This window comes from Cyclopterus lumpus, chromosome 9 (assembly GCF_009769545.1).
Source record: "Cyclopterus lumpus isolate fCycLum1 chromosome 9, fCycLum1.pri, whole genome shotgun sequence".
NCBI classification, from domain to species: Eukaryota; Metazoa; Chordata; class Actinopteri; order Perciformes; family Cyclopteridae; genus Cyclopterus; species Cyclopterus lumpus.
The window spans coordinates 4,280,970-4,304,220 of NC_046974.1; the positions used below are offsets into that span (position 1 = coordinate 4,280,970).

The window sequence follows — 23,251 nt, forward strand, 5'->3', positions numbered from 1 at the left end:
TCTGTCCCATTCGACACTGTGTTTCATCGGGCTCTGTTTTTTGGACCGCCCGCCTCCTTTTAGTGTGAATGCATCGTTTTATCTTCTGCTCTCAATGAGTCGTGATGTGGAGCTCCCTGTGAGACGTCATTTTAAAAAGTCAATATGAGGGGCGCGAGGGGGGAGGAGTTCTACAATAAACTAAACAAAAGTGAACCAGCACTTTTCTTTCTTTTCTTTTCTCTCTCTGTGGTGTTTCTGGCGTGAGAAGACTCAGGATGAAGCTGCTGCACATTACGAGTCCCGGAGGGCCACGCTCTCATCTCTCGGCTCCAGAGTGCGCCGCGGGCCGCCGCCGATCTGTCGAGCCGCTCGACCTTTGACCCCCTGCGGAAGGTGCCGGGGGAGACGGCTTCCTGCCGGCTAGACCCGCGCTTCGCTGGACCCGCCGCGGCGCCGCCGGGGTCTTCGGCGGGCTCTTTTTCTTCGGCGGGGCCGGGGTGGCGGCGCGTTTCGGGGGGGCGGCGGCGGCGGCGGCTCCGGCTCCGGCTCCTTTGCCGGGGCCCCGTTTGCCGCCGCGAGTGGCGTTGGCCGCGGCCGTCAGAGTCTCGAGCAGCTGGGAGGCCGACCCGAAGCGAACGTGCTCCTCGACCTCGGCCGCCTCCGAGAACAGAGACAGGGCGCCGGCGCCGCGCTTGCTGCAGGAGTCGCAGCACAGCTTGCTGTAGCCCGGGATGGAGCAGTACCGCGCCAGCACCTCCATTTGGCAGAAGATGGACTTGTCTCCGTTACACGGCTCATCTGAAAAGGGGGGCGGGGAAGAGAAAGCAAAACGGCGTGAGACTTCGGCGCTGGAAGGAGATCAAACGAGAGGAATCGGGAGACTGACAGCTTAAAAGTGTTTGTGCCATTAAAAGAAAAGAAATCTATTACATTTAAGCCACAATCAGTATTCAACAGGATGATGCTCATTCTACTAAAGTCTGCTTAAGGCGACTCAGACTGGATTTCTCTCTAATTAATTTTATACAGAGTTTACTGTCGTCCACAATGTTGGAGGAGTCTTTAAAATGTTAAGTTGATACACGAGAGACACAAACTCGGTATGCAGACGATTTTTGAGTACTTTTTGGGTGTGCTGTTGACTTTAATCAATGCAACACACCGAGGAAGTAAAGGAGGAAAAACCAAACACATTCACTTACATGGTGTAAACTTACTATGAGTAAGTTACAATAAATAATTAGTCTACGCTTTAAAATCTTGGGACAACTCCCCTGACGTTTTAGAGATAGATACGAGATATTATGTGCTTTTTTTTTGCCATCTCCATCCCCATGTATCCCTGTATCTCTGCTGCAGATCAGCTTGGCATTTAGAGGTTTAGAGGGAGGGCTCAAGCAGGTAATCTGTACATGTCGACATTTTAAGAATGTCATTTTTAAACGAGTGCGAATCGAGCCGTTAAAGTGAGACGATGTAATGTTCGCTACACAGCAGCTCCTGTGCCGATTACAGCATAATGCGCGCACACACACACACACACACACACACACACACACGCACACACACACACAGCTTTCAGGAGGAAATGACAAACAATGTTTTTTTTTGCTCCGGACCTATTTTTTTAGAAAAAGGACGAGCGTAGGTATTATTAATATATATATATATATATATATATATATACACAACGTTGCTTACCGTGGCACGGTCCCGGTCGGCAAAATCTCACAGTTTCCGGTTTATCGCTGTTACATTGATCTCCCATCCGGCAAGTGACCAGCCGCCTCTCCATCCCCTCTCCACAGGTCACGGAGCACTGTGGAAGGGAGCGTGGGTGTTGGGGGGGGGGGGCATGTCACACACAGGCAGCAGCACATGTCAAAACAACCGGGTGGGATAACAAGCCGACCTCCCCCTGCAATCAAAAGGTCTGGCTGCACAGCATGGAGGCTTTTCTCTGTGCCCCCCTTTTCACAGGTTTTCCAAGTCTGTCACTCACCCCCCCCCCCCCCCCCCCCCCCCACAAAGACATGCTAAGTCCTTGTTTTCCACCAGATTTACAGCACACAGCCTGGGGGGGATTTTCTGAACATGGCTTAAAGAGTTTTTGTCTGAGAAGAGGCATTTGAAACCCTCTGCCAGGACCGGTCCTGTACGTCTGTACGCTTCATATTTTGGGTGGCCGGTTACAACCGCGTGCTCAAGGACCTCTAGTGGTTGCGATGACTCACACTTTCTCAAAAGAAAACTTTATATATATTATATATATATATATATATATATATATATATATATATATATATATACATACTGCCACTTACTCCTCTTCCCGGGCAAATTACCCTTTTTTTTCGCTAAGCTGTCGAGCTGTCAGAGCGTCCGTGGAGCCCACGCGGTCAACTAACTGCATAAGTATACTCAACAAAAGAGAGAATCTGACGTCTCACTGATCTTAAAAGAAAATAAATCAAAAGAATCCGAGTTCGCAATCGTCTTCTTAATACAGACGTACAACTGTTATTTAACTATTCTGTGCACTAATATGCACGTCTAACATATAACTAGTATCATCAAAAACTAAAATCTGAAAACCAGCTCCACAAAGAAAGTCTTCTTATTAGCGTCCGTTGTGCTCCGCGCCGCTCGGCAGGAGGTCTGATTTAATGGATCCATTTGATGGCGGAGAACTAAAAACTGACGTTTGTTTTTCCACTGAGATATGAACGCTGCTATAAATTAAACATCTCGCGCCTCGTGTTTCACTTTATACGCGATCTTGTCACTTTACGCACGTGAAATTAAAGGCGTCGCGACACTTTCGGGGAGCAAGTGAGCCGACGGTTAATTGGATGACGCTTAAACATAAAAATCCATCACAGAGAAAAGAAATCACACGTGTGGTAACCGAACCTCCGACCAGGCTCCGGTCCTCCAGTGGGCGGGGCACGACGCCCTGTTGCAGGGCCTCCGGCTCTCCGGCTTCTCCCCGCTGCAGTACTTGCTGTGGACGGAGCGGTTGGTGCCCTCGCTGAGGCACTGAACGCAGCGCACCGTCCGGATCTGGAAGCCCAGGCTGCCGCAGGTCTTGGTGCAATGCTCCCAGTCCTCGGAGACCCACCTGGATATGAAAACGGAGATGGGGGGGGAAGAAGTATTCAGATGTAGTCCTACACGAGTAGAAGTGCTTTGTAAAATGTACTCAAAAGTTATTTCCAGTGCTGCATAAAAGCATGTCACTTGTTTTCAATAAATACACTTGAAGTCATCTAGCAGCACTTTACCTCACGTCAAAATCAGCACAGTGGCATACTTATTGTTATTCAGCCGTCGGCCGGCACACCTGACGCTGTCGTGTTGATCTTTATTATATTTCACTGTGTTTTTTTTCTCTCAGATGAATGAAGCAGATCATCATCCGCGATGTATAAAAATCACACCGAGAACTTCACAGACGACTGAAATAATTAAAAAAGAAAAGAAACTCCAGTTGGGAGGGGTAATGGTTCCCAGTGGAGGAACCATTACCCTCTTCCCTTTGTGGTCCACTGACTCTTCCCCGTTAGCTCCACCATCAAGATGGCGCTTTGAAGTGAAAAGTCTCAACAACTACCAGGCGGATTGGCGTGACATCCGTGTTCCCGCTGACATTACATATAGCGCCACCACCAGGTCAGACTTTACTAATCGTCGGGTATATTTTCATCCCCATCAACCTCGGCTGCACTTGTGCTAATAAGCAAATACCAGTAAGGTGAGTTAGATAGTAAACATGCTAAACATCAGCATGTTTCCTTGTGAGCATGTTAGCATGTTAGCACAAAGGGCTGCGGTGTCTAGGTAGCCTGCTAGCATGCTAACATGGCCTGCTAACATACTTTAAAGAGCCAGTGAAATAAAGTTGTAATCCCTTTTCCATCTGTTCATTTATCGACTGGTATCGGAGTATTTTTGCATCTTTTTCTCGCCGCACTAACAAAAAAGAATCCTATCAAATGAGAGTCGGGACGCCGAACCCGTCGTATTAAAACCACATGTTACCGTTTATGGGGCGTAGTTACGGTATCAGCAATGTGCAGAGAGAGAGAGAGAGAGAGAGAGAGAGAGGAAGAGCGAGTGTTTGTTTTCATTTCCAAAACAAAGTGTCCGAGTCATTTCGAGGGACACTTGGCCAAATTGATTAATGCGCTTATTATTTTCATGATTACTCGATTGATTGTCTCGGTCTCTGAAATGCCAATCCCAAATATATTCAGTGCACAATAACAGAAAACCAAAGCAGAACGCGCTCGTGTTTGAACTTCCAAATGTCAGATGTCTTTACTTCAAAAAAACCTACTAATCCACTAATCGTTTGCCTTTCAGTCCCTCCAAGTGGATCTCTGATAAGCGTTTAGTTTCAGGAAGAGCCGAGAGACCCCGTCTGGTCCAGTTTAAAGCGAGCGATCCCCGTGAGACGGAAACCTCCGGATTTATCTCACTAACCCGGTAATCTCGATCGCGATTGATCCGGGTCCGAATCTGTAAAGCCGTCACACCGCGAGATGACCCCCCCCCAAAAGCTCTGATCAGCCCTCCGTCCTTCAGTTCAATTCCCTACCACCCCGGATCCGCCGCGAGGCGCTTTTTAGACGATCGAGCGGCGGAATAAACACGAAAAAAAAAGAAAAAAAAAACGTCTCACGTTGCGAGAATTATAACTTGTTTGAGATTTAAAAGAGACACCTGTATTCACTCAGAGGTACCTTGTGGGCTCCCTCACAATACTAATGGACCTGCATGAGACTTTTTTGAAATGCACGGAGAATAAGCAGAGCCAATAATTAGTAATTAATTCGGGCTTCTTTGCAGGACAGCAAACAATCATCGAGTGTGTGATTAAGGAGCGAAAGGCTTTTGGAAAGCAGCATTCTTTGTCTCCGGAAAGTTAATTACTTGCTATCCTTTTCGACTTCTACCGCGCCACAGAATTATTAGCAATGCGGCGGTGAGACGATTTGCTCGTCCATCAGCCGAGAGGAAGATGAAGATGAGACGCATCCGTTTAAAAAAAAAAAAAGAAGCTCCGTACGGGAAGCTGCTATATTTAAAAAAGGAAAGTACAAAAAGGCTTCAGGCGATTTCTTAGAATCTATTCCGTCCGTGATTAAACGTAAACGGGCATAATCAAGAAATCGTTATAATCAATTATCCATTTTTAAAAAAAAGAGGGGAAAATACCGTTTTCAGAGAGTTCCTCATTACCTTGGACAATGGAGTGAAGGCACCAGGTTGCATGAAAGTGGACGTATTTTTTTAAGTGGTTGTTGATTCCTTTGAATTACAATGACCATCTGTTAATGTATTGCGCAACAATTAAACCCCTTTTGTCAACTGGGTTCACACTTTTAGATCTCGGTAAATTTTTTCAACCAAATCTTCGGATTCCAGCCGTGTTAAGGATTTTAGTCATTGGACGATCTTAAGTTATCAGAGCGACGGTCTGAGTGACACATGGTGGCCCCGATCAGCTGTTTGACTATCTTACCACGTCTTCAAACCACATGATCTCTGCAGAGTTTCAGGCCCCTGAGATCCCACAAAGCTCCTCCACAAACGGACTTTAGCAAACGTTAGTCCACGTTCTCGTTTCTATGATATCATCCAGCACGGCTTCCACCTCACAACCCCGACATTGCTCCACCACGAGTATTTGTTCCCCAATTTCCTCCCTTGACATTTCCTCATCTCTTTCCGCAGCGGAATCTTCTCAAGTTTGCCCTGAAATGTCCGACCTTTTCCCGAGCAGCTCGAGGATGAGAGGGAGGTCAAGTCAGGGAGCGAAAAGGTCGCGAGTCCAGACAGCTTTTTTGAGCGAATTAGCCTTTTCTGTTCAAAGGTCCGTCTCCTCACACCGATCGTCTGGAGATACCGAAGGGTGCCGAGTGCAAAGAGTCAAAGGAAGAGGCGGAGAAGGGACGAGAGAGACTTCCAACCCTCTTCATCTTTCATTGCGTTGCAACAACAGGAAGTGTTTTAAGTGCATCCGGGGTCAGATCTGCATAAAGTTGCCCTTAGCGATACACCGACTCCCCCCAAGTTCATTGGAAAACAAAACATTATTATTGCATTGACATCTTTCTGTGGACGTTTGAGCTGCTGGTGGCTCTAAAAAGAATAACCAGGGGACGCGATTCATCCTCTGGGGACCTCGACCGTCTGGACACAAATGTCACGGCGATCCGAGTTAATAGCTCCTGGCGACATTTCAGTCTGGGTCGAACCGCCCGGTGCAGAGTCTCATGCACACCACTTTTTAAAGACAAGCTTGTGCATTAAGATGCAGGAGGCACGGTGTTTTTTTTATTTCTATAGAACAATTCATCTTTTTTCCTCCAGTCGGTGCCGAAAGAAAATGAGACAAAGACACACAGTCGAGTAATTAATTCTTTTCTTTTTTTTTTCTTCTGCTGTTGAGATGGAACGCATCCCAAAGAGCAGCAGCAGGGAGCGAGTGTTTCATCCAGGCATCCGACCGGGCAGCTTCACGCCGCTCGCCCTTTGTGGTTTAAAGCACTCAGAACATCCGGCAGGGGGAGGGGGGGGATGGCTGCCGCTAGCTCGCATCCGAGTGATGATGTCGCCCGATTTAACTCGAAGCCGCCGCCGTTGGGTGGAGGATTCCGGCCGCGGTTCTCCATCAGAGGCCCGATTTGTTTGTCCTGTGGTGTCTGCGTCACCTCGTCCCTCCACATTTACTTTTTTTCCTTAACTTTCACGCCGCTGTTTGGAGCAGCTGGAGTTTGTTTTCACACAGAGAGGCTTTGCATCCTCCGCTCCCCGTTACATCCGGTCTCTAATCCAGCTGCCGTTGCTTTTCACATCGTCGTGGGGTTGAGCGTAAAAAAAAGAAAAGGAAGAAAGATGGATCTCTCCCCGCCCCCCCCCGGTGCACGCCTTCAAGAGTGAAAGAGAGGCGCGCTGTACGTAGACGTACCATTCATCGGCTTCGACCCGATCCCCCTGAGGGTGTCTTAAACAAAGAGCTGAAACTAACACGAGGAGACGGGGTTTAAACTTCCGCTGCTCAGTTGCAGCACCGAGGGGAATAACACTGAGCTAACGGCTCCGTTACATGGAGGCTTTTAGTCATGAATCTCCGTCTGCGTCGCCGAGGGAGCGCTTCTGTTCAATGTCGACAAGATATTAATTAACTTTTGGATAATCAAAACTTCGGGGGCTCAATAACTGCAGTTCACTCAAGAGCCAAAACTCCTCTTCACCTCCCGAAGGAGACTTATTATAAAAGCTAATAACGTCACCGGCGGTGAAATACCTGCGCTAATTGAATCCATGCTGTGGTTATGTCAAAGTGAGCATTAATTATGCCTGTTTGGAACCTCCGCTTGCTTGTATTTTCCAGATCCGGGCGTGCTTTTCAGGGGCAGATATAAAGATTAAAAGGCATGTCGATGTGAGCAGCGGGAGAAAAAAGGTATTATTATTAATATCGTACAGTAAAAGTCCTGCTTTCAAATGATCACTTCAAGAGAGAAAGAGTAGGCACAGTGCACGTAGATGCACTTCAATACGAAGCATTTCATGTCTAATAATGCATTATATTTTAATTCTGAATCTTGTTGCATATTTTTATAGTGCTCTGGGGGCCTTTTGTACGTTATTTTTTGGGGGGAGAACGAGTTAGAATAGAAACACGATTGAATATATATTTTTATTACTAAACAATAAATATAATAAAATCTACACTGTAGCTTTTAAATTAGGGGTCGTCCACCATGGCGTCACATTTCAGGTGTTTTTCCCTGAACCAGGAGAGTATATGTCACTTGAATGTGTGACGCAACTTTGTCGTGAAATCACTAGAAGATTTGCTGATATATTATAATATTTTTTTTTTACTAATTAAGTTAGTTTCCTCAGATTCAATTATCGTCAGGGTGGAAATATCTCCGTATTTAATTTGCCGTGGGACACCAACAGCTCATATTAAAATCCAAACTAATTAAACACAATATGAACATTTGTATACAGGGTTTGGGGTGTGTGTGTGTGTGTGTGTGTGTGTGTGTGTGTGTGTGTGTGCTTTTCACAGATTTTTAGACACGATGATCACTTTACTTGAAAAATGGTTTCAAAACGTCTTCATGAGGGTTCAAAATGAGAGGGATGTGACCGATGTTAAGGAATTGCATCATGGGAATTGTAAGAGTTACTGGTAACTTCAAACCAGTGTGGGGTGGGAAAGAAAGCAGCTTCCCAGTGTGATTTATTTCCAATTCACAAGCCACTGTGACTTGAAAATAAAGAGTGTAAAAAAAAATAAAAATAAAAAAAAACATCTTTTGGGAAATGGACTCGTTGGTTGTCGCGGCAACGGTAGAAAATCAGCTCAATCACGACTGAGTAATTAGCCGCCACTTTCAACACGCGTGTGTGAACAGGAAGTGTGGAAGTGAAGGACGTCTCGACCTCTCGGTCGCTTATAATTATTCTTACTTTACTCTCTTAAATTCAACATATTCATGGAGAACAAAACGTGATCCTCCGTCTCTGAATCTAATCAGACGTTTTAAAGGCTTCAGCTCGAGGGTGAGCATCACGGATCTCGTGGTAATCCACCCGGTCGGGCTTCAAGTGATAGCGATTGAGGTTTTGGTAAACCAGCGCATGGACCAATCGGCATCCTGTGAGGAGCTACCGGTAGCAAGGGGCGTGGCCTGGGGGCGTGGCTTAGGGGGCGTGCGAGACGCAGAGAGAGGTGGCTGTTAGCAAAGAAAGTCACTGTTAGCACTTTTCTCGATGGAAAATATGTTTTCACTCTTCTCTCAGCTGGCGTTTGATTGACAGATGGTTGATCCAATCAGCTGCCACGGATTTAAGTGCCCGCCCTTTTTCAAACAGTTTCCTTCCATTATTGCGTTCCACTGTTTTTTTTTTTTTTAATGAGGATTTTGAAGGTTTATGTGAAGTAGGTAAATAATGTGATGCAGTACTTTGAATTTAACTGTCTGCAGTCGGAAATCTGAGCGAACCCCAGTTTCCATCTTGATAAAAAATAATTTCTGTTAAGTGCTTATTTCCTCACACACGCACACACACACACACACACACACTGCAGTGGAAGAGAAGGCTGATTCATATTCAACTCATGCGGACACGTTTCCTTTATCTTAATAGACTGCAGCCGAGTCCCGGCGTGACTCTGTAATGGGGCGTCGTGCAGTCCGGACTCACTGAGGCTGCGTGCAGTCCTGCAGGTTGCACATCCTGCGGATGGGTTTGGGCTTCTTGCCGGCGTCGCAGTACCCCCGATGGACCATCTTGGTGTCCCCTTTCTTTCGACAGCCATACTTGGTGTACTGAAACCCTGGGAAGGAAGCGACATCGTTATTATTGTCTCCTGAAAAACGCATACACAGCAAAGATGGCATCGATTGACTCAGATCGCTCTCTTAAAAAACTATTTAAACTAGAAGATTATTGTTATGTTCTTTTAGAGTCTGCTCATGCGGACAACAAGGATTTGCTGTATACCTGTCTGATAACCAGACGGAAATATGCATAGTGTGGTATTTATCTGTCTTTTAGCCTTTAACATAATAAATCGTCACGATAATGGACGTTTCACTCCGATAAAGTCGTCCTCCTCGGCTGTATCTTCGAGGAGATGTTTCCCTTCGCCATCGTTTTCAAGCTTCATAAGAAGAAGTTTTTTAAAGGATCTCTCATTGCAGTACCCACCTTCTAAAAAATAATATGTGGCAATTATGTCAACATAAGACGTGCATGACATTTGAGAATTAAGAGAAAAATAAGCATATAATTCAGCCTCGGCTTGAGTGAATATAAAATAATGACAAGTCCTTAGATCTATCTTCACGAGGACTCGAGGAGTGAAAGGCGTGTGATGTTCACACAATCGCGCATTCGTTAGCGTAACAAAAGAAGTCTTTTTCCTCTCCGTGGTTTTGGAGTGTGATGATAATTCCTCCGTTACCTCCGGCGCAGGGCTTGGAACAGGGAGACCAGCTCTTCAGGGCCCACTCGTACGTGTCCTCCTGGATCACGTTGTTGTTGTTGACGGGCACCGAGTCCTCGTGGATGATGTACTTGTACATTAAAGTGGAGCGCGTTTCATTGTCTTTGGGTATAATCTGCCGACGACGGGGAGGAAAAGAAAACAAAAGAAAACAAAAGAAAACAAAAGAAAACACATTAGCATGAACGCATCTTGCCTTATTTTGCATTGAAATACAAAATGTGCTTAAATGATCGCATTGAATTTCAAGAGACGGGGTAAATGTTGCGTAAGCAGCTTCCATGTCGACCGGAGACAAACACCGCTGTCCGTCAAGAGAGGGGGGGAAGTTATTATTCAGTGAGTTCATGCGTAAGACTAAGACTAAAGCATTGACTAAGACTAAAGCATTGACTAAGACTAAAGCATTGACTAAAGCATTGACTAAGACTAAAACATTGACTAAGACTAAAGCATTGACGAAGTCTAAAGCATTGATGAAGACTAAAGCATTGACTAAGACTAAAGCATTGACTAAGACTAAAGCATTGACTAAAGCATTGACTAAGACTAAAGCATTGACTAAAGCATTGACTAAGACTAAAGCATTGATGAAGACTAAAGCATTGACTAAGACTAAAGCATTGACTAAGACTAAAGCATTGACGAAGTCTAAAGCATTGACTAAGACTAAAGCATTGATGAAGACTAAAGCATTGACTAAGACTAAAGCATTGATGAAGACTAAAGCATTGACTAAGACTAAAGCATTGACTAAGACTAAAGCATTGACTAAGACTAAAGCATTGATGAAGACTAAAGCATTGACGAAGACTAAAGCATTGACTAAGACTAAAGCATTGATGAAGACTAAAGCATTGACGAAGACTAAAGCATTGATGAAGACTAAAGCATTGATGAAGACTAAAGCATTGACTAAGACTAAAGCATTGACTAAGACTAAAGCATTGATGAAGACTAAAGCATTGACTAAGACTAAAGCATTGACTAAGACTAAAGCATTGATGAAGACTAAAGCATTGACGAAGACTAAAGCATTGATGAAGACTAAAGCATTGACGAAGACTAAAGCATTGACGAAGACTAAAGCATTGATGAAGACTAAAGCATTGACGAAGACTAAAGCATTGATGAAGACTAAAGCATTGATGAAGACTAAAGCATTGACTAAGACTAAGAAAGTAAAAAACTAATGTTAGAGGCTATAAATGAACCGTGCAACGAGTTAAAGGGAGAGGCAAAGAGTGGAAGAGAAGGTGGACTATTATTATTATTATTATTAAAGTTTGCAGATCAATTTTCATGCGACGCCGTTTGCATGAAAGATATCGTGACATCATCGGATTATCGTTAATTGATCCATCGGCGAAATGAACCTGGTTATGCTCAATGGAGACGACTCACTAAACACCTTGTTGCATAATTCACAAAGTGGAGTATAATAAATGCATGTGTCTCAGGAATATAACATTTCATTCAATTTTCAAAGCAAGATCTGCTTTGTGCCGTAACAATTTATTTATATCCTCCACACGCTGTCAAATTAAATATGCATCATTATCTGAATGATTCACCAAAGGAGCACCAACACATCTGTGTGAAAGCCTTTTTTCTTTTGTTCACAAAATTGCCTCTCCCTTTTTCTTTTAAACTACTTTCCGGCTCCTCTTCTAATTACGTTGCTTTTCAGAAAAACTGTAATTGAGTTTAAGTCAGATCTGCTGTTCTCAACAACTAAATGTCCGTAATTATCACAACGTGGAGAGTTTGTCTGGTATCAATGGCAATTTAGGAAAAAATACTCCTGATGCGTCACTGAGGGAAAACATATCATGTGTAATGGGGAAAAAGAAAGGTGAGAGTGTGTGTGTGTGTGTGTGTGTGTGTGTGTGTGTGTGTGTGTGTGAGAGCGAAAGCCCGTTAGCTCAACAAACCCCAAACAAATATAAAAAGGTATTAAAAGACATTAATCAATGTTGACACCGCGGCTCAGAGAGATCACCAAACAGAATCGGGACAAAAACACATTAAAAACCCCCTCGTCCTAAGCCCGTCCCGACGTTTCATTTAATTACTTCTGAGAGAAAAGAAAACGTCTGAAACCTCAAATGGAGTCCAAATGGTAGGTCAGTTTCTTATTCTATTGAATTGTTGTGGCACGGGGCAAATAAAGTATTCAGATTGCATTCGGTTTTCTCTGTGCTGGCGATGGCTTTGTTCTTTGTGGATCTCGGGGGAACTTGTTAAATGTTGCAGGAAATGGCCCTTCTATGTTAAATCTGTCTCCGCCGGGCATTAGTTATATTACCCAGACGAGTTAAATTGTCCTCCGTCTGACGAAGGGCTTTTCTTCCTTCAGACAGGTGTGTCCATTATGTAAAAGGTGATGTCACGGCTTCATTTGGGCTCGACGGCGATACGTTAGAAGGTTAAGTTAATGTTTTTACAACATTTGAACACATTTGAAGGTGTAAGACTCATTTAGACCATTGCTGTTACAGATGTGGTCAGAGGACTTCTGATTGGCTGCGGGCTATTTTTCCGGCTGCAATCGACCGCCAAACATTGAAACTATCCTCGAACTCTGAGCTTTCCAGAGAAAAAATTGCATCGCAGCACACTTTGCCAATATTTTCCAACTGGATAGATTTCAATGGAGAGATCATTATCATGTATACCCTTCCAGTCCCAGCATTGGAGCCATTGACCTTGTGTGAAGCTAGACGGCCTGTAATATTGGTGTATTTGTCAGATGCTCATTAAAAGTGGTTAAAATCACGTTGAATCAAACCGAGATCCCGAGGTCAAGTGTTTCCTGTCATTAGCAGCTCTGATTATACGGAGAGAGCTGCTGCCAAGCAAGAGAAGTGACCATGTGAACCCAAACCCATTCAGGTATGAGCTTTGACAAGAGGAGGAGGAGGCATTACCAGAACCACCACGGGGTCGTGCAGAGGTCCGTCGGTGTGCAGCGTCTCCACCTCGTCCTCGATGACGTAGTTCCACTCCACGCCCAAGTCGATGAAGCTCCTGGACGCGACCTCCTCCCCTTTCCCGTTGAGGATGTAGTGCCCCGTCGCCTGGTTCTTGATCGCTGCAATCAGTCATTTTGGTTTTACGAGCCACCGACAAAGAAACAATTACAAAATGAAAAAAAGAAAAAATCTATATATCATTTTTAAAAAAAAGAAGCTCGAATCGTGCTCCCAAAATGGGCGATTTTGAACCCCCCGAAGGACGTCGGATTCGAGCTACAATTTAAACGACGCGCCGGCCGAGCCGATAGAAGGTCTCAAGAGACGAGAGGCTGCGAGGAAATCGTGCACGTTTGAAATACATCCGATGCATTTAAATGCAAATGAGTTACAATCAAGGGGACGCTTATCTCCGCGGCTTGTCTCCACCATCCACCACGGAAGAAATAACCACTTGTTCTGCTTCATTCTTGTTGTGGACATCCCATAAACGTCGGAACATCTAACGCTCTCGTGTCTGGGTTCATAACATCACCCGTCGGCTCACGCAGCTCGGGGAATTTCACCGACTCCCCCTCCGATCTCGGCGTACACACTTCCTTCCTTCTTTTAGCGCTAACGTTGATATTTGACGTCCCGGGCAAATGCCGATGAAACGTGACTAAATGAAACGTTTTGACAAATTCAAGCAGGTGGAACCGTGCACCGTTTCTGATCGTACACCTGCACCAAGTCCTGCATCCTCTCCTCCTTTAATAAAAGAAAAATACCGGTCTTTGTGAGTAAACGTGTAACGTCGGCACTTTGACAGGATTGCAGAGCGTGCGGGCAGGAAACAAGGTTTTCGGTACGCCGGTCCTCGTGGAAAAAAAGCGAGTGAGAGGTGTTCTCTACAAAGTGATCCATCAGCACATGTCATTTCACAGATGATGACAGTGACGGTAAGGATGGACTACCGCAGAGAGAGAGAGAGAGAGAGAGAGAGAGAGAGACATATTTGATGCAAAAGATTCGACGGTGGCGAGATTCCATCCAGATGTAATCTTTCCACAAAAAAAAAAAAAAGAGGACATTTCATGTTGTATCTTTAACCCCTTCCAGCTTCTGGGGTGGAAAATAAAAGGACATGAAATAATGATTGATGCCTTGTGGAGATGGAGGTCCAACTCTCTCACTGTGGGCCTGTCAGCTTCGCGATAACGGAGGAGCGGCGCCATCCGGCACAGGACGTCACGGGACCCTGAAGAGCGGCGTCTGCTATTACGGATCTACTTTACGGGGAATGCTGGGTAATCTCTAGCACCACTTTACTCGAGGAGAAACACTGCAGTATAAAAATACTCCCGTTTTCGAGCTGCAGTAAAAGTAGCGCTGCTTCTAGATTCACTCGCGTATTATCATAGCTGACACTACTAGATTGTTAATATTGTGTAAGCAGCATTTTACTCGAGGTGGGAGCTCGTTTTTTACTCTTTTATTTAGTTAACTCGCGGTCAGAGAAATCTGAGGGGTCCATTTTATTTTACGACATGTGCAATAAGTTGACTTATTTGAGCCTCGAGTGCGATTCAAACTAGAATTACAACCAATTACGTCATCGATAATTAACGACTCATAGACATCAGGAATGTGACGCAGGAAAAAGTAATTAGTGGCTAAAAATGAGTGGAAATACTCAACTAAAGTTCCTCAAATCAAAAAAAATCACGGCGACCGTCTCTGTGAAAACAGCAGCAGCTGTTTTTGTTTAATTATGGCAATAAATGCGATGATTATTTCCTCTTTAACTGCTTCCTTTCACAATAAAAGCACACAGTTTATAAAGTTTATTAGGACTAAGAGGTCTCGCCGTGTTGGTTTTCATCCCATCCTGCGGGTCAAATACACACATTATGCCTCTTTCCTTTCCCTTTCTATTTGAATCCTCCTCCTCTTCCTCTCTTTAGTCTCTGGACTAAATATTAAATATTTCTACCTGTTACAGTGGAGCCTTTGTGTGTGTGTGTGTGTGTGTGTGTGTGTGTGTGTGTGTGTGTGGGGGGGGGGGGGGGGGGGAAGAGATAACGGGGTAAATAATAAGTGTGTTTCTAGAGCGGCTCCGTATGAACGGAGATTACTTACGGTGTAAATGAATAAACTGAATTGAAATTTTATATATATATATTATATATATATATCTATATATATATATATATATATATATATATATATATATATATATATATATAGTGGGATTGGAGGGCGGGCTGTAAAGGTTACTTGTGTGCCTGTCAAAAGGCCGTCAAGGGACCCACAGAACGAGGGGGAGGAGGAGGGAGGGGGGGGGCAAATTAGTGGAAATTAGCAATTATTCAGAGCTTCTCACGGCATGGTTTCCATCTTAATAAGCAGGTGGGGGGGGGGGGGGGGGTCAAGACCTTGTCATAAGCCGGCAAAACGCATCACAATAGACTTCTATGTGATTTGTGCGTATTACGGGGGAACAACGGCGTGGAGGTGGATTCACAAAACGCCGTTCCTCCAGCGGCTTGTTAGATTTTTTATATAATCGAGTTAATAATCCAAAGCAGGAAATAAATAAATAAAATAAAAATCGCGGGGCTGCTGCAGGCGACAGGAAATTGACTGAGTGGTCTTCCTTCACCCCCCCCCCAGCAGTCTCCCGGGGCCACGTTTTGTAAGATATGACTGTCATAGGTGACAAGCTGTCTGTCAAAGTACTGCTCTTTTTTTAATTTTTAGATACTTCACTTGGGTATCTCTTTTTTTTTTTAATGCTACTTTAAACTTCTACACTGTTACATTTCAGAGCGACATGTCGTACTTTTAACTCTTTTTTTTTTTAACACTTTTTCTACTCGACGCTTATCATGCGAAACACATTTCAAGGTTCCAGATATGCGTAATTATTTAAGAAATCTTTCTTTAAAAAAAATTTTCAATCATTTTGAGGTTTGGACTGTTGAAGTTGAAGGTGTCACTCTGGGCTTTTAAAAAAAATATATATTATTTTTTTTCCCCACACATTTATTTTGCCAAAACAATCAATTAACGGATGAACATCCACCTGGAAACTAATCATTAGCTGATAGCTAGAAAACGAGTTCCACCTCAACCAACTACAAACAGTGAGATTCGGCATTTACATCGATGCGTGAATCCTAATAATATAATGATGTAATGTGTAATGTGTTCTTTTTAAAGATGTTGCAGTAGCCGTTTATGTCAAATTTAAATGCAGGACTTTTACTTTGAAGGTTTTTTTCTTTAACTCATCGTGAAGTCAAATGTGATTTGATTTATTTTTGGCAACTAGAGATAGCGACCGTTAGCTAAGCTGAGAACAACAAAAGCGAGATTAATTTCCCTACCGCCGATGTTCCCTACCGATGTTCTCAACCGCCGACGTTCCCTACCGATGTTCTCTACCGCCGATGTTCCCTACCGATGTTCTCAACCGCCGACGTTCCCTACCGATGTTCTCTACCGCCGATGTTCCCTACCGATGTTCTCAACCGCCGATGTTCCCTACCGATGTTCTCAACCGCCGATGTTCCCTACGATGTTCTCAACCGCCGACGTTCCCTACCGCCGACGTTCCCTACCGCCGACGTTCCCTACCGATGTTCTCAACCGCCGATGTTCCCTACCGATGTTCTCAACGCCGATGTTCCCTACCGATGTTCTCAACCGCCGACGTTCCCTACCGCCGACGTTCCCTACCGCCGACGTTCCCCTACCGATGTTCTCTACCGCCGATGTTCCCTACCGATGTTCTCTACCGCCGATGTTCCCTACCGATGTTCTCTACCGCCGATGTTCCCTACCGATGTTCCCTACCGATGTTCTCAACCGCCGACGTTCCCTACCGATGTTCTCTACGCCGATGTTCCCTACCGATGTTCTCAACACGCCGACGTTCCCTACCGATGTTCTCTACCGATGTTCTCTACCGCCGATGTTCCCTACCGATGTTCCCTACCTCCGATGTTCCCTACCGCCGACGTTCCCTACCGCCGACGTTCTTTACCGCAGACGTTCTCTACCGCCGACTTCTCTACCGCCGACTTCTCTACCGCCGACGTTCTCTACCGCCGACGTCTCTACCGCCGACGTTCTCTACCGCCGACGTTCTTTACCGGCGACATTCTCTACCGCCGACGTTCTCTACCGCCGACGTTCTCTACCGCCGACGTTCTCTACCGCCGACGTTCTTTACCGGCGACGTTCTCTACCGGCGACGTTCTCTACCGTCGACGTTCACTACCGCCGACGTTCTTTACCGCCGACGTTCTTTACCGGCGACGTTCTCTACCGGCGACGTTCTCTACAGCCGAAGTTCTCTACTGCCGATGTTCTCTACTGCCGATGTTCTCTACTGCCGATGTTCTCTACTGCCGATGTTCCCTACCGATGTTCTCTACCGCCGACGTTCCCTACCGCCAACGTTCCCTACCGCCGACGTTCTTTACCGCCGACATATGTTTTATGTCGACATGACTACTTTATTGAGATATACATGGGCCCAGTACTAATTCTAACGAACGGCTCTTGAACGCACCGCGACGGAAGTCGATTGCAAACCTCCGTTGAGGTAGCTGCTGCATGATGGGAATGAATTATGATTTTTTTTTAACTGAGTCTCCGGTTCAGTTAGTCGTTCCGGGTGTTTTTTAAGGTTCTTATTCGGAAAATATATGAAACTGAAAATCGGATGGAAAAAAAAAAAACATCAAATCGGCGTCTTCTCTGGTTGCACTAAAAATATGAACATGAGGATTCATTCTGAATTCTCACATATATTTCTAGCGGTGGTAGAATCACGTCGGTATCTCTTCACTGCAGCACGACTGCGTTCACCTCGAGTTTCAATCTAGGAAGCTCTCCAGAACAGAATAATGACGGACGAGCCTCACGGAGAAGGTCGACGGGGAATAAACGATGCAAAGCCCACAATATGTTATTTTTTAATGTTCAGCAGGCAATATCTCTCCTCTTTTTTTATAGATGTTTTTCTTTAAACATGTGTCTCGGTGCTAGAAAGTCCCACTTACCAAGAATTTGAGGGGAGGCCTCGTGTTCTTGGATGGTCACATGTCTAGCTCCAGGAGGAATGAGAAACATCTTAAGGTAACCTTTGCCAAGTTTGCAGCGGCGGAAGCAGCGGAGGAGGAGGAGGAGGAGGAGGAGGAGGAGGGATGGGGGGTGGGGGTTAGGAAAAGATAAAAGACACAGACAGGTAAGTTAAGCAGGTACGTGGACGGTCCGTTCTTTTTGGTTTGCGGCGGCGGACATCATCAGCGCATTGGACCCAGAGGTCGGCTTCTCTTTGCTCTACAAGAAGAATGTCGGAAGGCGTTTTGAGGGGAAGAGAAAAAAGAAAATGGCAATAAGAACAAAAAGTCTACTTGTCAGCTTTCCTCCTGCAGGTAAAAAAAAAAAAAAAACTCATTGAAAACAAAGGCCGTCCATTCACATCCACCTGTGACCAATCAATACGGAAAGGCTGGACAGACACGCCCCCTTTTCGTATCCGCCACGTTGATTTCCGGGTCGAGATGAATGTGAACGTCCTTCAGGCCGCGTTTTTCAATCCACAAGCGACCGCAAGTCTTTTTTTCTTTCCGGACTACAAAGGCAGCAGAAGTTCGGATGTCCACCGCTCGCAAAACCTCGACCGCGACTCACCCAGTACGTTCCGAGAGTCTTCGGTCTCGTTCAAAAACACATTGCGTGCTCCTTTGGGCAAAGAGAAGGCTCCTCTGGTCTTCCCTTCAAAAATAAAAAGGAATCGGTTAGTTTTCCTCCGACGCCATCCTACGGTGGAAAGCGTGCTTCGTCAGCGGACCAGAAGAGGGAATTCACATCGGATGAAGGGGGGCAGTGGACTGATGATAGGAAATACAAGCCGGACCCGTTAGGGGTGTGTGTGTGTGTGTGTGTGTGTGTGTGTGTGTGTGTGTGCGTGGGGTGGGATGCTCGGGTCGAACTGGATCAAATCGGATTGTAAATAGCCGACGACATCCCAGATGTCCTCCAGAGGTCTGCAGCATCGCTTTAATGCGACACGTCTGACGTTAAAGTTAGTTCGTTAGGCCGTTGACATCAAATCACCACACACACACACGCACACACACACACACACGGCGATAACTTCCTGTCAAGACTCGACTGGATACTGAACCTGTCAGACCTACGAGACACTTGATTAGTAACGTGGAACAAGAGGAAGCAGCAGCTCGGGGTGTCTGGTCTCTACGGCGTTAGACATCCATCTGCACTACAAGCTGCACAGAAGGTGCCGAGAGGGATTCAGGGACAACTGGATACTTGCATATTGGGTTTTCCAACAATGGGCTTTCTTTTTGGGCTCTCTTGCTTAACTGTTTCCCTGTTAAAAAAAAAAGGTTGAGTGGTTAAAAAGATGTAAAAGAGTGTGAGATGTAAAAAAACAATCCCGAAACGGTTCGATGAAGCCGTCCTTGTCTCAAGAAAGGTATAATTTTATGTTTTATTCTCTGTTCATCACAATAAAAGAGTGTGAAGGAGGAGACGAGGAGACGGATCACGGCGGGCTTCATGGAACCGTTCAGGTGAACGGGTCATTTGTCAAAACGTATTGTTCTTTTCATGCTGGCCGGTGAAGACACATATTGTTTCAAAAAGGAAATTAAACCATTTAGTCACACTCATGCTGCTTAACACTGCACGTGTGTGTGTGTGTGTGTGTGTGGCTGCAGAGGGGAGATAACCTGAGGAAGGCTTTGTAGGATGGGGGAAAAGCACACTTTTGTTTCTGAACTTAATAAATAAAATAGATATTCACATTCGATAAATTAAAGAGGGGGCTTAATTGCTTCTCTGCTAATTAATTAAGGGTCCCAAGCTGTTGGGAGTGACGGCTGTCAGACGCTCTCCCTCCGGCCTCGTTTATATTGAATCAAGGGTGGTGGTGGTGGTGGAGATCCGCGGGGGGGGGGGTGTTCAGTGGGTGACAGGTGTGTGACTTTTTAAAGAAACAACACACTGTCATCATCTCGTGTCGTTTGAAACGCGAGCGTCTTGAGCCAAATCAATAAAAAAAATGACACCTTGTGAAGCCTCGTCTCACCGGCACTCGGCTGGAGTCGGTTTGTTGCGTCCACCTCCGGAGGCAAGAGAGTGACTCTCAATGCACCCTGGAGGCTCCTGTTTCTGGGGTTGAGGTTGGATTTCATAGCTCCCCTCGCTTAAATTAAATAAAATAATGATTGATTGAGAGAGCCAGTGGAAAAAACTAAACAATTAAATCTAACGGGTGGCTTGCTGCCGAATCTGGTCGGCTAACGCTCCCCTCAATGTAAAGGAGACTTAAACCTGGACCATTCAAATCACAAGCCGGTATGAGATCAGTCACTTAATGCGATGGATGTTCAGCGTCAGAGAAAAGCAGAGTGAGTGAGCTCCGTTAAAGGTTCTCTATTCAAAATTCAGAGCATTAATATTACCAGCAATAATACAATTTGCTCTGTAAAGATGTATTGATGGTGCACGTGAACCAAAAAACCCCCATAACCTTTAAATAATCAACTGGGGGGGCGGGGCCTTTCAGGATCACCCTGTCTTGGGCTGTGAGCCGTCGCCATGTTGAGAGCCGTGTGGAGTCAATGATCCCTCTAAAAATCCTCTGAATTTTGGAAATTTCGTACCTTTTTTAAAGCCACGCTTTATTGTGTTGTTTGTAAGTTGAGAAAGCATGAAACAACGTATTCTTTGTGCTTCTTTTGGAAAGCGTTCTGTCCGCGTCGGTAACCGGCGCCGCGTGCTCTTACCGGGTTTCTTCGGCGTCCGGGTGAAGGAGCCTTTCACGGTGCGGCAGTGGGAGTTGTCCCCGCGGACGCCGAACTTGTCCTCGACTTTGCCGGAGCCGATCTCTCTGTCGCAGCCGACTTTCTGGAGGGCGAAAGAACAATTGAGACGCGGTTGCGTTTTTTTTGGGGGGGGGGGGTTCCCGGAAAACGGTGAATTCACGTTTTTTTGGGGGGGTCCTGGAAAAACGGTGAATTCACGTTTTTTGGGGGGGGTTCCTGGAAAAACGGTGAATTCACGTTTTTGGGGGGGGGTTCCTGGAAAAACGGTGAATTCACGTTTTTTGGGGGGTTTCCTGGAAAAACGGTGAATTCACGTTTTTTGGGGGGTTTCCTGGAAAAACGGTGAATTCACGTTTTTTTATTAACGAGCGGCCGACCGATGGGGCGTTTTTCCTCTCGGGGCTTCGTCGACAGTAATGCGAGCAGGCAGATTTTTGTGAATTTGTTATATACCTAATTATATGAAATCCTCTTTCAAATGCCACAGCGTTTACGAGGAAATTAACTCACAATATTTACTCATTAAGTACACTTTTGATGGATTAGTACTTGACATTTACTACATTTATACATTTACAGCTGGAGTTCCTTTTCTGAATCAGATTATTAATACAAATATGATTAATGAATGTCATAGATTCATAAAGAATGTTAAGATTGGCTCCGCCTTTACGTCAATGATAAGAGGACAACAATATTATAAATGTGACTCTGAAATGGGACACACACATTATGCATGAGTTTTACTTGTCTGCCTACACTGTTAAGTTAAATGAGTACTTCTTGCACCGCTGGTACCATAGATGAGATTTCCACTACTTAAAAATCTTGTCTCTGTGATGCATTTCTCCTGTGCACATTGGACACGCTGTGGAAAAGCAGCGGCGAATAAAAAAATTTAAAAAAAGCAGAAGAAAGCCTGCGACACGTCCCTACTTATGCACTCTTGTGTGTATTCACATTCTGCTTTCATTAAAGTCCGTCTCAGGACTCATCGTGAGGAGCAAATCAAAAACAATATCGTAAAGTTAGCGCGTTGGGAGTCGAAACCCTGTGACCGATTGTGCCGTAATTTAGAGCCGCCGATAATCAAACGGCCCACGCGGGACGCTAATCAGCACGTTTGCCCACCGACCAGCTTTTTTTATTAATATGAGGACTTACCACACATTCACCACCGCTGAGCAAGATGCTGGCAGATGCTGTAGGCTCTTTGTAGGAGCACCGCGTCCCATCATGCACCAGCTGCTTCAGGTACGCCGCGTGTCCGCTCTCCTTGGACTGGCAGTACAGGTGGCATCGCTTGTTGGCTGCAGAGACAACAGATTATCGGATGGTTTTGTATAAGTTATTATTAGGGGAAGAAATCCAAACTTGGCAAACAAGAATATTTTTTTTTTAATTTCTTACATACTTTTTCCAAGTAAGACATATCTCATGTAACATTAAAGATGTTAACGGGTCCATTCTTCATCTGTTACATAAGAAGATTATGATGAATCCCACTAAAGACGTATTGTTATCGCGCTCCAATCTCACAAATATGACCTCGTATTAAGACCACATGGACTTTCCATTGACGCAAAAATAAAATAAAATGCACCTTTTTCGGCACGTTTCATTTGGCATATTTAGTTCGATGAAACCAAAATGCAATCTACAATCTTTAGAAAAGCTTTTTACCTTCCAAAAAAACCAATGGGTTGGCCACTTTACTTTACTTCTTTTCTCTACGACTGAGTTTAAAAAATAAAAATAAACGGACCAATTTAAGGGCAAAAACAGCGGCGTGGAGCAAAAGTCTGATAAAAAAAAGAGCAGCGGTCGCGAAAAAAGGAAAGCACATCTTGAGAAATAAATTGAAAAGGAGTCTGGTTAATAGGTCGACTTCCATCGTCTTCCTCCATCTGGCTCACCGTCGGCGTGCTCGTAGGGCAGCCAGTGGTGTTTGGCGCCTTGGAACTCAAAGTGGGCGTTGCGGAGCTGGCACTGCTGGGCTCGGAAGTCTTCGAAGTGCTTGGGGCAGTCGTCCGTGTTGCACAGCTGGTACTCGTAGTTCACTCCCGGGCAGTCCTGACCCCCGTTGGAGGGCCTGGAGGAGTAGGGGGAGGGGAAATGGAGGAACATCAGAGTGGATCAGACTGTGAGTATTTCCTTTGAAACCCAGAATGAGAGAGCGAAGCCTGAAACTTTCACGAATATCAGGCGGGTTTGCTTCTTTTCTTTTATCCGCGCCTGCAGGAGCCATTCAGCCTCTTTCGGAGCCCTCTGTGTTTGGCTTGCAGAGCATCTGGAGAACATGTACTCATTGAGAGAACAGCAAAGAACGGCGTGGAAGGTCACCAAAGACAGATGGTTCATCCAATCACCTGCAGGCCCTTTTCCAAACAGTTTCCTATGGCTGC

General features: G+C 45.2%; 1 protein-coding gene across 1 annotated transcript in view; it reads right to left on the reverse strand.

Annotated features, from left to right (window-relative positions):
- Positions 1-298: 298 nt before the first annotated feature.
- The window catches only part of adamts3 (ADAM metallopeptidase with thrombospondin type 1 motif, 3), an 87,401-nt gene continuing 64,448 nt past the window's right edge, over positions 299-23,251 (reverse strand). The window contains 10 exon segments of the mRNA XM_034540733.1: positions 299-780; positions 1,684-1,801; positions 2,896-3,103; positions 9,217-9,349; positions 9,980-10,136; positions 12,952-13,115; positions 18,051-18,131; positions 20,808-20,928; positions 22,011-22,156; positions 22,763-22,938. Coding sequence (XP_034396624.1) covers positions 299-780; positions 1,684-1,801; positions 2,896-3,103; positions 9,217-9,349; positions 9,980-10,136; positions 12,952-13,115; positions 18,051-18,131; positions 20,808-20,928; positions 22,011-22,156; positions 22,763-22,938 — 1,786 coding nt within the window.